Source organism: Cervus elaphus, chromosome 1 (assembly GCF_910594005.1).
Source record: "Cervus elaphus chromosome 1, mCerEla1.1, whole genome shotgun sequence".
NCBI classification, from domain to species: Eukaryota; Metazoa; Chordata; class Mammalia; order Artiodactyla; family Cervidae; genus Cervus; species Cervus elaphus.
Genome location: NC_057815.1, coordinates 92,722,343 through 92,740,829, shown reverse-complemented (window position 1 = coordinate 92,740,829; position 18,487 = coordinate 92,722,343). Strand labels below are relative to the sequence as shown.

General features: G+C 38.0%; 1 protein-coding gene and 1 pseudogene across 1 annotated transcript; one reads left to right on the top strand and one right to left on the bottom strand.

Moving 5' to 3' along the window:
* Nucleotides 1–13,282: 13,282 nt before the first annotated feature.
* On the top strand, nucleotides 13,283–14,224 carry LOC122700109 (annotated as a pseudogene).
* Nucleotides 14,225–16,817: 2,593 nt separating this feature from the next.
* On the bottom strand, nucleotides 16,818–17,738 carry LOC122700067 (olfactory receptor 1013-like). Its single transcript, XM_043912634.1, has one exon. The coding sequence runs from the start codon at nucleotides 17,736–17,738 to the stop codon at nucleotides 16,818–16,820; it is 921 nt and encodes a 306-aa protein (XP_043768569.1).
* Between the last annotated feature and the right edge of the window lie 749 nt (nucleotides 17,739–18,487).

Below are 18,487 nucleotides of genomic sequence, written 5' to 3'. Positions count from 1 at the left end.
ATTTGAAAAGACCCTACTGCTGGGAAAGATTAAAGGCAGGAAGAGAAGGGAACGACAGAGGATGAGATGGTTGGATGGCTTCACGGACTCAATGGACATTTGTCTGAGAAGACTCCAGGAGATGGTGATGCACAGGAAGGCCTGGGTGCTTCAGTCCTTGGGGCAGCAAAGATTTGGACATGACTGAGTGACTGAACTGACTGACTGACTGACTGACATATTGGATTAAGGCTTATCCTAGTCACCTCATTTTAACTTAACCATGTCTCTTAAGGCCCTACCTACTTCCCTGGTGGCTCAGCAGTAAAGACCCCGCCTGAAATGCAGGAGATGCAGGTCCAATCCTTAAGTTGGGAAGATCCCCTGGGGAAGGAAATGGCAACCCACTTCAGTATTCTTGCCCGGGAAATCCCATGGACTGAGAAGCCGGCCGGGCTACAGTCCATGGGGTCACACAGAGCCAGACACGACTATCACTACCATCTACAAATACAGTTATATTCTGAGTTAGTAAGCCAGGGGAGGTTAGGGCTCCAACAAAAGAGTTTTGGAGGGATACAATTCAAGCCATAATAACAAAGACGAGTAGGAATTGTCTGATGAATGAGAAAAGGAAGTGCAGCCTTCACAGAGAGAAGAGCATATGGCAAAGAAGAAAATTATGTATTGCATGATTCATTTTGGAGAAGTCTAATTAATACAATTTGGAGAGTTTCAATTATCAGATATATTTAATAGTAAGATTGTGACTTAGATCCATTTAAAGAGCCAATTTTTAATAAAGTACTCATCATATTGTTATATCCTAATTAACACATTATCCCCATACTTCAAATGAACTCTAATTATGTCTTTGGAGACTATGGTACATATATCTGGGCTTCTGTGTGGAAGGGATCCCAAAGGGCTACTGAAGAAATAAATGTGTCAGGTCTAACAAAGGCTAAAACTTTAGAGGAGACAAAAAAGAATATCACTCCCAGGTGTGTCCTTCTGGTCAAAGGTAAGCATCTCAGATCAGAGGCAGTTAAGTGATTTGGCTTCTCTTTGACCTCAGTTGGTCTTTCCTGGTAGCACAGACAGTAAGGAATCTGTGTGCAATTCAGGAGACCTGAGTTTTATCCCTGGGTTGGGAAGATCCCCTGGAAAAGAATGGTTACCCATTCCAGTGGTCTTGCCTGGATAGTCCCATGGACAGAAGAGCTACAGTCCATGGGTCACAAAGAGTTGGACACAACTGAGAGACTTACAGTTTCACCCGACCTCAGTTGAAATCAGAAGAGAGGTGCAAAGTTTGTCTTATGCCACACACACACACTTCTAAACAGAGGTCCATTAATGATATACATAACTCTCATCTAAAATTAAAATTCACTCTGATAGTTATGCTGACTCACCACATATTCTTTTACACAGTGGAGAAAACAAGAGGACATACAAGGTCTAGTGATTCTGATACTCTGTGTTGACTCAACTATAGGTGTAATATTTTAACTTCTTGGTGCTCATTTTTTAGGTGCAAACTTCAGGGGGAAGTTTGAAGAGGAAATAGGAGGGAAAAAAGAGTAGATTGATTCCAAACTTGTAGTGTGAGAAGCTAGAAGAATAGAGTTTGTTACCTGATATAACAAATGAACAGAGAGATCACTTTGGAGGACGGAAGGTTAGGAATTCAACTGCAAACTTCTGAAGTTTGAATTATTTTGTTACTCATCTCTTAGGAGTATAGAATGTTAGCATTAGGTATCTTTTACTCTGTGTGTGTGTGTGTGTGTGTGTGTGTGTGTGTGTGTGTGAGTCATTCAGTCCTGTCTGACTCTTTCTGACCTCATAGACTGTGGCCCGCCAGACTCCTCTGTCCATGGAGTTACTCAGGCAAGAATATTAGTATGGGTTGACTTCCCTTCTTCAGAGGATCTTCCTGACCCAGGGATTGAATCCGGGTCTCTTGCATGGCAGGCAGATTCTTTACCACCTGAGCTACCAGGGAAGTCCCTTTTACAGGTAGAATTTTTAATTTAGAATAATGACCCCAAATCTATGGGTAGATTTATAGGGATTCTTGAACCCTCTAAAATTTTGTTTGTTTAAACATACATGCAGTTGTGGAGGTTGGGGTGAACATACATTGCTTTTGTTAGGTTTTCAAAGAGGTCTAACCTTCCAAAAATTAAGAGCAGTTAATTATTTTCCTGATAAAGAAATTAAGGAATGTACACAAGTTCACATGATTGATTATTATAGAAAGAAGTATGACAATGTAAATCTTCATGTTAAAATAAGGATATATTTCATCTCTCACTTAAGCAAAGATGATGATACACTTAATGTCTACAAAGAAACATGCATAGCATAAGGGTTGTTAATCTTTTCTGCACACTGTATCATTGCAGGCAAGGTTACATGTTCTTATAGTTATGACAGATTTTATAGAGGTTATAAGAGGTTTTAATAAATGGGAATCACAGAAAGTTGGTGCTAGAAATGGAACAAATACATTTCTTCATGTGATAAACTTGTGTTCCAGAGAGGACAGGTGACTCTCTTAAAATTGTACAGGCATTATGTCATTATGTCTATTAAATCTCAATTTTTAAAAAATCACACAAATGGTAAGTGTCAGACCCTGTCCCTATCACAGGACTCCTTCATCCAAGGCCAGTGAGCTTTGCACTCTGAACGTGATGCTCCTTTGTCAAATTACATTCAAATAGGTAACAAAGATACTTACTCAAAATATTAAAAAAAATTCTGAAGGACATCACCAGTCTAAATATTACTGTCTTCTTGAAAAAAAAAATGGCTTTCATTATTTAATTTTCCTTACACTCAGGTTTTATAAGTCAGATATTATTATTCTTTCTTAGAATAAAATTAGCTTCTACTGGGTTTAATTTTTGTCCACAACCTGGGCTACTCATTTAATCTAGAACACTGACATTTTCCTAGCTTTTAAAAGGTATAGAGATGTGGGATGGTGGCTGTTAAGTACTTTCCCAAGATTGCAGAGCTATCAAGGGATGAAATCAGGATTTGAACTCAGGTGACAGTCCAACCTGGTGGTTTTGCAAGGCTGCCTACACCAGCCCTGTCTTCTCAGAGCTAGGCAGGCTGATATGCCTGCACACAGGTGCTAACTCAGTGACAGCTAGATGAGGAAGAATGGACCCACTCACATGTCTGGGGTCCAGCTTAGTGTCAGCTAGAGTCAAAAAGAGAATGCAGTCAGATGTCTCATTATTCAGAATGCTAACCCAGGTTTATTTACATGGTTCAGTTTAGTTCAGTCACTCAGCCATGTCTGACGCTTTGCAATCCCATGGACTCTAGCATGCCAGGCCTCCCAACTCCTGGAGTTTCCTCAAACGTATGTCCATTGAGTCAGTGATGCCATCCAAACATCTCATCCTATGTCATCTTTATCTCCTCCCACCTTCAACCTTTCCCAGCACTAGGGTCCTTTTTTTTTTTTTTCCCATTTATTTTTATTAGTTGGAGGCTAATTACTTTACAATATTGTATTGGTTTTTGCCATACATTGACATGAATCAGCCATGGATTTACATGTGTTCCCCATCCTGATCCCCCCCCTCCTGCCTCCATCCCCATCTGATCCCTCTGGGTCTTCCCAGTGCACCAGCCCTGAGCACTTGTCTCATGCATCCAAACAGGGCTGGTGATCTGTTTCACCCTTGATAGTACACTTGTTTCAGTGCTATTCTCTCAGAACGTCCCACCCTCGCCTTCTCCCACAGAGTCCAAAAGTCTGTTCTGTACATCTGTGTCTCTTTTTCTGTTTTGCATATAGGGTTATCATTACCATCTTTTTAAATTCCATATATATGCATTAGTATACTGTATTGGTCTTTATCTTTCTGGCTTACTTCACTCTATATAATGGGCTCCAGTTTCATCCATCTCATTAGAACTGGTTCAAATGAACTCTTTTTAATGGCTGAGTAATATTCCATGGTGTATATGTACCACAGCTTCCTTATCCATTCATCTGCTGATGGGCTTCTAGGTTGCTTCCATGTCCTGGCTATTATAAACAGTGCTGTGATGAACATTGGGGTGCACGTGTCTCTTTCAGATCTGGTTTCCTCAGTGTGTATGCCCAGGAGTGGGATTGCTGGGTCATATGGCAGTTCTATTTCCAGTTTTTTAAGGAATCTCCACACTGTTCTCCATAGTGGCTGTACTAGTTTGCATTCCCGCCAACAGTGTAAGAGGGTTCCCTTTTCTCCACACCCTCTCCAGCATTTATTGCCTGTAGATTTTTGGATAGCAGCTATCCTGACTGGCATGTAATGGTACCTCGTTGTGGTTTTGATTTGCATTTCTCTGATAATGAGTGATGTTGAGCATCTTTTCATGTGTTTGTTAGCCATCTGTATGTCTTCTTCAGAGAAATGTTTGTTTAGTTCTTTGTCCCATTTTTTGATTGGGTCATTTATTTTTCAGGAATTGAGCTGCAGGGATTGCTTGTATATTTTTGAGATTAATCCTTTGTCTGTTGTTTCGTTTGCTATTATTTTCTCTCCTTCTGAGGGCTGTCTTTTCACCTTGCTTATACTAGTGTATGAGATCAGTGTAATTGTGTGGTAGTTTCAGCATTCTTTGGCATTGCCTTTCTTTGGGATTGCAATGAAACTGATCTTTTCCAGTCCTGTGGCCACTGCTGAGTTTTCCAAATTTGCTGACATATTGAGTATAGCACTTTCACAGCACCATCTTTTAGGATTTGAAATAGCTCAGCTGGAATTCCATCATCTCCACTAGCTTTGTTCATTGTGATATTTCCTAAGGCCCACTTGACTTCGCATTCCAGGATGTCTGAGCTATGTCTACATAGCTCTTCTGTGTATTCTTGCAACCTCTTCTTAATATCTTCTGCTTCTGTTAGGTTCATACCATTTCTGTCTTTTATTGAGCCCATCTTTGCATGAAATGTTCCCTTGGTATCTCTAATTTTCTTGAAGAGATCTCTAATCTTTCCCATTCTATTGCTTTCCTCTATTTCTTTGCACTGATCACTGGTTTACATAGTAGTAGCATTTCAAAAGTAAGAAAAGAAAGATACAAAGCCTCTTGAGACCCAGGCTTGACATATAGTATTTGCTATAAATTGTTGACCTAAACAAATGACAAGGCCATCCCAGACACCAAGGATAGAATCTTGACACCAAGAGAATCTATTCTTGAAATCAGAAAATCAGTAAAGAATTCTATCTCTTTTGCAATATATAACATAGATCATCAGTTTGTGGTTTATTTTATTTATTTTTTGTCATTTATCAGTATTAAAGTATTTAATTTTTTTTATTGTTTTTTTTTTTTTTTTTATTAGTTGGAGGCTAATTACTTCACAACATTGCAGTGGGTTTTGTCATACATTAATATGAATCAGCCATAGAGTTACACATATTCCCCATCCCGATCCCCCCTCCCACCTCCCTCTCCACCCGATTCCTCTGGGTCTTCCCAGTGCACCAGGCCCAAGCACTTGTCTCATGCATCCTGATCTGTTTCACCATAGATAATATACATGCTGTTCTTTCGAAACATCCCATCCTCACCTTCTCCCACAGAGTTCAAAAGTCTGTTCTGTACTTCTGTGTCTCTTTTTCTGTTTTGCATATAGGGTTATCGTTACCATCTTTCTAAATTCCATATATATGTGTTAGTATGCTGTAATGTTCTTTATCTTTCTGGCTTACTTCACTCTGTATAATGGGCTCCAGTTTCATCCATCTCATTAGGACTGATTCAAATGAATTCTTTTTAACGGCTGAGTAATATTCCATGGTGTATATGTACCACAGCTTCCTTATCCATTCATCTGCTGATGGGCATCTAGGTTGCTTCCATGTCCTGGCTATTATAAACAGATCTGGTTTCCTCAGTGTGTATGCCCAGAAGTGGGATTGCTGGGTCATATGGCAGTTCTATTTCTAGTTTTTTAAGAAATCTCCACACTGTTCTCCATAGTGGCTGTACTAGTTTGCATTCCCACCAACAGTGTAAGAGGGTTCCCTTTTCTCCACACCCTCTCCAGCATTTATTGCTTGTAGACTTTTGGATAGCAGCCATCCTGACTGGCGTGTAATGGTACCTCACTGTGGTTTTGATTTGCATTTCTCTGATAATGAGTGATGTTGAGCATCTTTTCATGTGTTTGTTGGCATCTGTATATCTTCTTTGGAGAAATGTTTGTTTAGTTCTTAGTCCCATTTTTTGATTGGGTCATTTATTTTTCTGGAATTGAGTTGCAGGAGTTGCTTGTATATTTTTGAGATTAATCCTTTGTTGCTTCATTTGCTATTATTTTCTCCCAATCTGAGGGCTGTCTTTTCACCTTACTTACAGTTTCCTTTGTAGTGCAAAAGCTTTTAAGTTCCATTAGGTCCCATTTGTTTAGTTTTGCTTTTATTTCCAATATTCTTGGAGGTGGATCATAGAGGATCTTGCTGTGATTTATGTCGGAGAGTGTTTTGCCTATGTTCTCCTCTAGGAGTTTTATAGTTTCTGGTCTTATATTTAGATCTTTAATCCATTTTGAGTTTATTTTTGTGTATGGTGTTAGAAAGTGTTTTAGTTTCATTCTTTTACAAGTGGTTGACCAGTTTTCCCAGCACCACTTGTTAAAGAGGTTGTTTTTTTTCCATTGTATATCCTTGCCTCCTTTGTCAAAGATAAGGTGTCCATAGGTGTGTGGATTTATCTCTGGGTTTTCTATTCTGTTCTATTGATCTATATTTCTGTCTTTGTGCCAGTACCATACTGTCTTGATGACTGTGGCTTTGTAGTAGAGTCTGAAGTCAGGCAGGTTGATTCCTCCAGCTCCATTCGTCTTTCTCAAGATTACTTTGGCTATTTGAGGTTTTTTGTATTTCCATACAAATTGTGAAATTATTTGTTCTAGTTCTGTGAAAAATACCGTTGGTAGCTTGATAGGGATTGCATTGAATCTATAGATTGTTTTGGGTAGAATAGCCATTTTGACAATATTGATTCTTCCAATCCATGAACACGGTATGTTTCTCCATCTGTTTGTGTCCTCTTTGATTTCTTTCATCAGTGTTTTATAGTTTTCTATGTATAGGTCTTTTGTTTCTTTAGGTAGATATACTCCTAAGTATTTTATTCTTTTTGTTGCAATGGTGAATGGAATTGTTTCCTTAATTTCTCTTTCTGCTTTTTCATTGTTAGTATATAGGAATGCAAGGGATTTCTGTGTGTTAATTTTATATCCTGCAACTTTACTATATTCATTGATTAGCTCTAGTAATTTTCTGGAAGAGTCTTTAGGGTTTTCTATGTAGAGGATCATGTCATCTGCAAACAGTGAGAGTTTCACTTCTTCTTTTCCTATCTGGATTCCTTTTACTTCTTTTTCTGCTCTGATTGCTGTGGCCAAAACTTCCAACACTATGTTGAATAGTAGTGGTGAGAGTGGGCACCCTTGTCTTGTTCCTGATTTCAGGGGAAATGCTTTCAATTTTTCACCATTGAGGGTGATGCTTGCTGTGGGTTTGTCATATATAGCTTTTATTATGTTGAGGTATGTTCCTTCTATTCCTGCTTTCTGGAGAGTTTTAACCATAAATGAGTGTTGAATTTTGTCAAAGGCTTTCTCTGAATCTATTGAGATAATCATATGGTTTTTATCTTTCAATTTGTTAATGTGGTGTATTACATTGATTGATTTGCAGATATTAACGAATCCTTGCATTCCTGGGATAAAGCCCACTTGGTCATGGTGTATGATTTTTTAAATATGTTTTTGGATTCTGTTTGCTAGAATTTTGTTAAGGATTTTTGCATCTATGTTCATCAGTGATATTGGCCTGTAGTTTCCCTTTTTTGTGGCATCTTTGTCTGGTTTTGGAATTAGGGTGATGGTGGCCTCATAGAATGAGTTTGGAAGTTTACCTTCATCTGCAATTTTCTGGAAGAGTTTGAGTAAGATAGGTGTTAGCTCTTCTCTAAATATTTGGTAGAATTCAGCTGTGAAGCCATCTGGTCCTGGGCTTTTGTTTGCTGGAAGATTTTTGATTACAGTTTCGATTTCCTTGCTTCTGATGAGTCTGTTAAGATCTTCTATTTCTTCCTGGTTCAGTTTTGGAAAGTTATACTTTTCTAAGAATTTGTCCATTTCATCCAAGTTGTCCATTTTGTTGGCATAGAGCTGCTGGTAGTAGTCTCTTTTGATCCTTTGTATTTCAGTGATACCTGCTGTGATCTCTCCATTTTCATTTCTAATTTTGTTAATTTGGTTCTTCTCTCTTTGTTTCTTAATGAGTCTTGCTAATGTTTTGTTAATTTTGTTTATTTTTTCAAAAAACCAGCTTTTAGCTTTGTTGATTTTTGCTATGGTCTCTTTAGTTTCTATTGCATTTATTTCTGCCTTAATTTTTAAGATTTCTTTCCTTCTGCTAACCCTGTGGTTCTTCATTTCTTCCTTCTCTAATTGCTTTAGGTGTAGAGTTAGGTTATTTATTTGACTTTTTTCTTGTTTCTTGAGGTAAGCCTGTAATGCTATGAACCTTCCCCTTAGCACTGCTTTTACAGTGTCCCATAGCTTTTGGGTTGTTGTGTTTTCATTTTCATTCATTTCTATACATATTTCTATTTCTTTTTTGATTTCTTCTATGATTTGTTGGTTATTCAGAAGCATGTTATTTAGTCTCCATATGTTTGAATTTTTAACAATTTTTTTCCTATAATTGAGATCTAATCTTACTGCACTGTGGTCAGAAAAGATGACTGGAATGATTTCAATTTTTTTTTAATTTTCCAAGACCAGATTTATGGCCCAGGATGTGATCTATTCTGGAGAAGGTTCCGTGTGCACTTGAGAAAAAGGTGAAGTTGATTGTTTTGGGGTGAAATGTCCTATAGATATCAATTATGTGGTTTATTTTTAACTTCTTTCTCTTTTAGAAGTTACAGCATTAATTAAAGTATAATTACCAACAATGCTTATTTCTAATATTGCCATTCAATATTTCTATACATTACAAAATGATCACCATGATGATTCTAGGTATCATAACCGTACAAAGTTATTACATTTTGACAGTACTCAGTTGTCACTCAGTTGTGTCTAACTCTTTGCAACCCCATGGACTGCAGCATGCCAGTCCTCCCATTCCATCACCAACTCCTGGAGCTTGCTCAAACACATGTCCATCAATTTGGTGATGCCATCCAACCATCTCATCCTCTGTCGTCCCTTTATCTTCCTGCCATCAATCTTTTCCAGCATCGGGGTCTTTTCCAATGAGTCAGTTCTTCACACCAGGTGGCCAAAGTATTGGAGATTCAAATTCAGCATCAGTCCTTCCAATGTATATTCAGAATTGATTTCCTTTAGGATTGACTGCTTTGATCTCGTTGCAGTCCAAGGGACTCTCAAGAGTCTTCTCCAACACCACAGTTCTTCGGTACTCAGCTTTCTTCATGTTCCAACTCTCACATCTACCTATGACTACTAGAAAAACCATAGCTTTGACTAGACAAACATTTGTTGACAAAGTAGTCTCTGCTTTTCAATGTCCTGTCTAGTTTGGTCATAGCTTTTCTTCCAAACTATTGTCATATCTCTTCTTAACAATACTGTTGACTGTATTTACCATGGTGTACATTTCATTTCCATGACTTATTTACTTTGAAACCAGAATCTTGTTCCTCACCTATTTTATTCACCAGCCCCCCGCCCCCCGCATCCTCATTTCCTTTAGCAATCACCTCTTTGTTCTTCATATCCCTGAGCCTGATTCTGTTTTGTTATGTTTTTCCTCTTGGTTTGGTTATTAGACTCCGCATATAAATGAGATCATACAGTATTTGTCTTCCCCTGGTGGCTCAGTGGTAAAGAATCTGCCTGCAAAGCAGAGGACCCAGGATTGGTCCTTGGGTTGGGAAGATCCCCTGGAGGAGGGCATGGCAACCCACTCAAGTACTCTTGCCTGGAGAAACCCATGGACAGAAGCCTGGCAGGCTGCAGTCCATAGGGTCACACAGAGTCGGACGTGACTGAAGCAACTAAGCAGCACCAGCTGATTTACTCCCTTAGTAGAATACCCTCTAGCTCCTTCCATGTTGTTGCAAATCATACAATTTCTTTTGGTCCCAGATTTGTTTCTTGGAAAATTTTTTGATTGGGGTCTTGTTCAATCTCATTACCAATAACAGGTTGCCCCATATTTTCTATTTCTTCCTTATTTGGTCTTTAAATATTGCATATTTCTAAGAATTTATCCATTTCCTCCAGGTTTTCTAACTTGTTGGCACATATCTGTTTATAGTATTCTCTTATGATTGCCTGTGTTTCTGTTAAATAGGTTGTAACTTCTCTTTTATTTTTAATTTTATTTATTTGGCCATCCTCTCCTTTGTTAATGAATATGGTCAAAGATTTATCTTTTTTTTTTTTTACTTTTCAAAGAACTAATTCTTAGTTACACTGATATGTTCTATTGTTTTTCTAATGTACCTATCACTTATTTCTACTCTGATATTTATTATTTCATTCCTTCTATTAACTTTGATTTGTTCTTCTTTTTCTGGTTTCTTTAAGTGTACTGGGAAGTTGCTTATTTGAGATTGTTCTTGTTTCTTGAGTTTAACATTATAGACTTAACTCTTACAAATGACTGCTTTTGCAATGTTTCATAGAATTTAGAGTTTTGTTTCTTTTTTAATTATTTTTCCAATTTTTAAACTTTTCTCTTTGAAGTTTTTAGTGACCAGGGGTTGGTTTAGGGGTTGGTTGTTATCACACCCTTCTCCTCTTGCTCACAATCTTTCCCAGAATCAGGGTCTTTTCCAGGGTGTCAGCTGGCCAAGATTTTGGAGCTTCAGCTTCAGCATCTGTCCTTTTAATGAACGAATAGTCAGGGTTTATTTCCTTTAGGATTGAACTGGTTTGATGACCTTGCTCTCCAAGGGACTCTCAAGAGTCTTCTCCAGTACTATTATTCAGAGGCATCAATTATTTGGCACTCAGCCTTCTTTATGGTCCAACTCCTCACATCCCTACTTGACTACTGGAAAAATCATAGCTTTGACTCTATCCTCAAAGTGATGTCTCTGCTCTTTAATACACTGTCTAGTTTTTGTCATAGCTTTTCTTCCGAGGAGCTAGTGTCTTTTAATTTCACGGCTACAGTCACCATCCACAGTGATTCTGGTGCCCAAGAAAATAAAATCTATCACTGTTTCCACTTTTTACCCATCTATTTGTCATGAAGTGGTGGAACCAGTGGTGGAACTTCATTTTTTGAATGTTGAATTTTAGGCCAGCTTTTTCACTCTCCTCTTTCACCCTCATCAAGAGTTTTTTAGTTAATCTTCACTTTCTGCCATTAAAGTGATATCATATATATATTTGAGGTTGTTGCTATTTTTTTTGGCAATCTTGATTCCAGTTGTGAGTGTAGGGCTTCTCAGGTTGCTTGGCAGTAAAGAATCTGCCTGCCAATGCAAAAGGCTCGGGAGACACAGGTTAGATCCTTGGGTTCGGAAGGTCCCCTGGAGGAGGAAATGGCAAGTCACTCCAGTTTTCTTGCTGGGATAAGTTCATGGACACAGGAGCATCTTGAGGGCTACAGTACATGGGGTTGCAAAGAGTTGGACAGAACTGAGCATGCACACATTTTATATGTGTCTATATATGTTTACTCTGTTAGATTGATGTCTTTATTATCTTTTAATGTCTTTGTCTATCACTGTCTTTGTTTTAAAGATGATTTTGTCTGATAAAAGTATTGTTACCCCACATTCTTTCCAGTTACATTTAATACATTTTTTCCATCCCTTCACTTTCAGTATGTGTGTGTCTTTAGATCTGGAATATCTTCCAGGCAGTACATGTGTGTGTATGTACTAAGTCACCTCAGTTGTGTCTGATGCTTTGCAGCCCTAACAACTGCAGCCCCCCAGGCTCCTCTGCCCATGGGATTTTCCTGGCAAGAGTACTGGAGTGAATCGCTATGCCCACCTATAGGGGACCTTCCTGACCCCAGGACTGAACCCACCTCTCTTATGTCTTCTGCATTGGCAGTGCTTCTTTACCACCAGTGCCCCTGGGAAGCTCAGTCAGTGCATGCATGGGTCCTAGTTTCTCATTCATGTAGTCACTCTATATTTTTCATTTACTAATATATTCCATTTATATTAAAAATAACTATTCATATGTATTTCTTAATGCCATTTTGTTAATTATTATTTTTTTGGTAGTTCTTTTAAAAATTCCTTTTTTTGTTGTTGTCTTCTCTTGTGATTTGTTTACTCTTTAGTGTTGTATTTGGATTCTTCTCTCTTCTCTTTTTGTGTGGCATTTATCATAGGATTTTGGTTTGTGACTACCGTGACATTTAAATATAGCTATCTCTCTCTATCTATATATGCAAGGTGTCAACTTATCTATATCTTCATATCTACTATTTATCTCATGGTTTCTTCTTTATATATTCAGTTTCTTCAGTCGTGGAAAGTCTTCAGATGATGCTAATCAATATTTGCTCTGTAAATAGCTATAATTTAGGTGTTCCCAAGGGAGGAGGTGAGCTCAGTGTTCTATTCTGTCATCTGGGCCACTTCCTGCTCACACTTACAAGCAAATATCACTGATTAAAGAGCTTTTATTTATTTATTTATTTATTTTTTGTTGGTGTTCAGTGCTGGAAATTTCCCTGTAAGTGCTGCTTTGCTATTTCCCACTAATTAATATGTTGTGTTTTATTTTCACTTTCTTAAAAATAATTTCTATATGTACTTTTTAATTTTGCTTATAAGATATTTAGAAGTGTTTTAAATATTCTTTCAAATATTTGGGAATTTTTCATAGATCTATTTTCTTCTACTGGTTTCTAATGAAATTATCAACACATGGGAGTCAGAAAAAATACTTCCCATAGCTTGAATCATTTTAAAATTATTGAGTGTTTTTATGGCCCCAAATATGGTCTATTGGAATCAGGTTTTTCTTATTGACAGTTGCTCTGTAAACAGTTGTAATTTTGGGGTGCCTATGTGAGGGGGTGTTCTACATTAAACAATTAGGTAGTGAAAGGCCAAATTTCAAACTGAGATTATAACTTGAATTCCAGTGGCCCCTAAGTCACAGACTGATGTTCTATCAATCATTCTAAGCAATAAGGGATAAAAGTCCATAAGCTTCCTAGGAATTGCTGGTTTAATAGTTTATTTCTTTCAATGGAAAATCATTAAATCATTTACCAACTTTTTCTTATCTTATCAGGCTTTATCCTCTGTGGACATGGAAGTTGGAAATCGCACCCTCCTGAATGAATTCATCTTACTGGGCCTCTCAACAGACCCTCAGTGGAAACCGACCCTATTTGGAATATTTCTGATGCTTTATTTGATCACCTTGTCAGGTAACATGTCCTTAGTTATCTTAATCCATATCGATTCTTGCCTGCACTCACCTCTGTATTTTTTCATTGGCAATCTCTCTTTCTCGGATTTCTGGTACACCTCTGTGTACACCCCCAAAATCCTGGCAACTTGTGTCTCAGAGGATAAGCACATGTCACTGGCTGGATGGAGCCCAGTTTTTCTTTTCCTGTGCTGTAACCTACACTGAGTGCTATCTCCTAGCAGCCATGGCCTATGACCGCCACATGGCAATCTGTAACCCGCTCCTTTATTCAAGCTCTATGTCCCCTTCTCTCTGTACTGGACTTGTTGCTGGCTCCTACATAGGAGGGTTCTTGAATGCTATAGCACACACTGCCAACACGTTTCGCCTGAGTTTCTGTGGCAAAAATATTATTGATCACTATTTCTGTGATGTGCCACCATTGGTGAAGATGTCTTGTACAGACACCAAGGTCTATGAGCAGGTCCTCCTGGGTCTCGGGGGTTTCACTGTCCTCTCCAACATTCTTGTCATCATAATTTCCTATTTCAACATCTCTCTGGCTATTCTGAGGATCCGCACAGCTTCAGGAAGGCGCAAGGCCTTCTCCACCTGTGCCTCACACCTGCTCTCGGTCATGCTCTTCTATGGATCCTTGCTCTTCACATATGCAGGCCAAGCTCCACCTGCTCCCTGGGGAAGGACAAAGCGGCATCTCTCTTTTACACTGTGGTCAACCCATTGCTCAGTCCTCTTATCTATAGCCTGAGAAACAAAGATGTTAAAGCGGCCTTCTGGAAAACAACACAGACTATAAGACCTCAGAGATGAAGGTGATCTTTTTGCAGGATGCTGTCATTGCATTTTCCAAATTACTGTCTTATAAACATGCTTGTGCACATTGCCATATTTCAAGTAAATACAACACATTTTGCTTAAAAGATGAATCATTGATTGAACCATTTTCTGTTGATTATTCTTTTGTTGTGGTTAAACTTTTAAAACTAATATTGAGTTGTTTGATGCTCTACAATATTGCATTCTGCTACTTTGCAGTACTCGATTTTCATTAAAACTCATCCTCTTTGATTTTGGGGGAGCTCTCTTTGTAAAAGAAAGTGGATTTGGATGGTTTTCAAATACATAGTTTGAGTTTGAACCTTGGTGAGCAAACTTTATTGATCAAGAAGTAGATTTAAAATTGTGAAAAAGCTGGAAACAAAATTTGACAAATGTTTGTTTTAATTAAGACGTTCTCCCGAACTCCCTCATAAAACTCTAATTGAGTATATTGATTATTTCTTTGTCATCCTTGTGCCTTCAACTTCAATGAAATATTAAGCAAAGTGTTTGAATTGTTTAGAATATGAGGAAAACACTTTTCTAAATATATGTTATTAAGATTACATAACACCTTAAGTGTGATCTCTCCCAGATAGACTGAGTAGTCTGCCATGCTATCCATCTGATCATGAACTGAATATTCCCCATGAAGGAAAATAACAACATCAAATGGGACAAAGAGAAACAAAAAGACACACCCACCCACACACACACACACAAAAAAACAAAGACCCGACAAATTAAAGCTCTGCTGTATTCTAGATTCAGTGTTTGTTCCCACCCTCACAGACACTGATAGAATTTTTTAATTACCTAGAACCTTACAGACCAATATTTAGTACAAGGCAGGTTTAGTTGTTTTTCTTCCCGTGATTTGCTTGTAATATATAGCTCTTTTTGAAAACTGATTCTGCATTTTATACTTAATATTTTAAAAAGTTCATTGTAGGCAATAATAACCTCCATTGCTTTTGGAAGAGTACTGATCCTTTTGCTGTCATCAATATTCATAACAAAGGTAACAAACAATAACTCTCCAGATACTTTTGTTGTTCATAATCAGATGTTATATATTTGACTTTCAAAAATACTTTCATGCCTGTAAAAACGGTTTATAGAAACTGTAAACTATAAAACTGAAGGTAATGTTTCCAGACATACTAATTCATTTTTTGTAGGTGATCCTTCAAGATATGTTTTAATTTCCACATATATGCTTAAGTGATAGCTAGGCAAGTGCAAAACAATGAATCTATGATTCTAATCTGGAATTGTGAGCTTCTGACACAGCTGATTAAGTTAAAACTTATCCTGTTATCCACCCTCCCCCAATTTTTGTAATTTGTATTAGGAAGTTTGCATTTTACCTTTAAAAAGAGGGTAAATTCAAATCAGGCTACCATCCCCAATGTGGATTTGCTTGGCAAGGGAAAGCTAAGTGTTCGGTAATATCCACCTCTGGTTATTACCCTAAAAGTGAGCACATTCTGGCATCGGTTCTGTCTCTGTTTGACTTGTCCACCTCCTGCCAAGTCTATTCAGCAAGTAGCTTGTGAAATACTCTGAACGTAGTATGTATAGATTCTATATTTATGGACTATATATGAGATCATTGGCTAGTGGGAAATTTCTGCATCATCTAGAGATTAGATGAAGAAAGAGGAAGAAAACCAAAAGAAAGCAGAGGAACTCATTTCTTATGAAAAAAGTTAAAATCATTCATTGATAAACATTGAAAGGAAGGTACTTTTAGAACAACATTTGAAAATTTCTGGTGAACTTTACTTAATTTTAAATAATTTTAATAATTATTTTCTTTTTACCTTTTGACCACCTGAAATGACTAATTAAAAAAATGCTCTTTACAACAATGCTGCAAATTACAGAATATTGGTTACATTTGACAAATGAGTAGTTTGCATCTCAGAAGTTACAATTTTTTGTTGAAAGAGTATAGCTATTGTAATGTGCATATTTATGCAATAAAGTTAAATAAAAGTTTTAGAACCAACAGTTGATGCCAATTCATAATTTGTGCTACTTCTATTTCTGATTTTTCTTTTCATCTGTGTTTGTTATCTAATACCTCATTGCTTTCTCTTTCCATCACAAAATTCTTCACAGTCGTTACTCTTTCATTACCACAGAAGCATTGTATCAGACAAGAAGAATTTGGGATATATTCCACAAATGTCAAGAATCCATTTAATGGTTTCTTCACAATCCCTTAATGCTCTTCAAGTAGGTGGAAAATGGGTCTATCCCAAGGAGATAGTAAAATTTAATCTTTTGAAATTCCAGTAGTGATATGTACTCTTGTATTGCATTAAATTTTGATATCATTTTTTAAAATTATAATAAGTTCAATTTATTAAATTGTATAATAGATTATAGCAGAATTATTAAACAAAACAAACTAATGCAAGGTAAAATACTTTTTCATTGAATTTCTTTGAGTAGAGAAACAGGTGTTTTTTTTGTTTTTGTTTTTGTTTTTAATATCTCTCCCCAAACTTCCCCTGAAGCAGTCTGTTTTCACTGAGCAATGTCTCAGGAAATTTATGTCAGTTTAGACTTCAGATTATGTGAACCTGAAGAGTTTTTTCAGAGCATCTTTAACATCTTTATTCCTCAGGCTGTAGATCATGGGGTTCAACATGGGGAACACCAAGGTGTAAAATGTAGACACCATCTTGTCCCTCTCAAGGGAATAGCTGGAACTTGGACGGGAGTAGATGTAGAGAATGGAGCCATAGTACAAGGTGACAGAGATCAGGTGGGAGGAGCAGGTGGAGAAAGCTTTGAGGCGGCCCTGGGTGGAGCGAATTCGCAAGATGGCAGCAATGATGAAGGCGTAGGAAGCTAGGATGAGCACAGTGGGGGTGATGACGTTGGAGGCCAGGAGGAAGTACAACACGTCCTGGTATGTCTCCTTCACATCACAAGCCAATTTCACGAGAGGTGGAACATCACAGAAAAAGTCATCAATAATATTACCACCACAGAAATTCAATGTGAATGTGTTGCTGGTGAGTATTATTGCATTGACAAAACCCCCAGTATAGGAATATATAACCAAACAGATACAGAGCCTCCTCGACATGACCTGAGCATAGAGCAGCGGACTGGAAATGGCCGCGTAGCGGTCATAAGCCATGGCAGCCAGCAGGTAGCACTCACTGTAGGCCAGCCCTGCAGAGAAGAAGAACTGGACCACACAGCCAGTGAAGGAGATGCTTTTGTCTTCAGAGATGCAGGTCACTAGGATCTTTGGGGTGTACACAGAGGAGTACCAGAGATCCAGGAAAGACAGATTCCCAATGAAAAAATACATGGGCGTGTGCAGTCGGGAGTCATTACAGACCAGCACTACGAGGGTGGTATTTCCTACCAGGGTCATGGAGTAGATGCCAAGGAACACCACAAACAGGACCCGCTGCATCTTGGGGTCTGTTGTGAATCCCACAAGGATGAACTCAGTCACCGTGTGATTGTTCTCCATGGTTTAAAGAGACCTCACCTACAAATGAAGGAATCAAGTGTTTAATTACCTCAACCCATACCAAAGGAGGGCATTCTCTTATACAAACCTATGAAATATGGTCAAGACTATGGCTATTAAAGTAAGGAAGAGCTGAATAGGAATCTTGGCTTATTTGGGAAGATGAGGGAAGTTTTCTGAGCCTCAACGTGCTTATTTCAGCAAAGTGACTTGAATAATAGAAAGCCTTAATGCTGTTTGGAGCTTATTCATTTATTAGGAAAATATTTCTTGAGTCCTTGGGGCTGTCTGGGCATTAGGACACAGTAGTGAAGCTAACAGCACTGACTGTTATTCTGTGGAGGCTTTATTTAGAAAGGAGAGATGCATAGGTAATGCAGGGATAAAGAATCTGCCTGCCAATGACAGAGCTGCCAGAGATGCAGGTTTGATCCCTGATTCAGGAAGATCCCCTGGAGGAAGAAATGGTGACCCTCTCCAGTACTCTTGCTTGGAAAATCCCATGGGCAGTGGGGCCTGGCGGGCTACAGTCCGTGGGGTCACAAAGAGTCAGACATGACTTAGTGACTGAGCATGTACACACTATACAAGTAAACAAATAAGAATTTTTTTCATTTAATGATAAATGACATTAAGGAAAAAACTGAATGATTTGGTGAAGAGGAACTGGGAAAGGAACTAATTTATTTTTTGCCCTGAGAGAAAAAAAAAATCTGTTTTCTATTTCCCAGCTATAAACGAACAAGTTG

Excerpts from the sequence above, each read along its gene's own strand:
- LOC122700067 (XM_043912634.1), bottom strand. The coding sequence starts at position 17,738 with ATGGAGAACAATCACACGGTGACTGAGTTCATCCTTGTGGGATTCACA.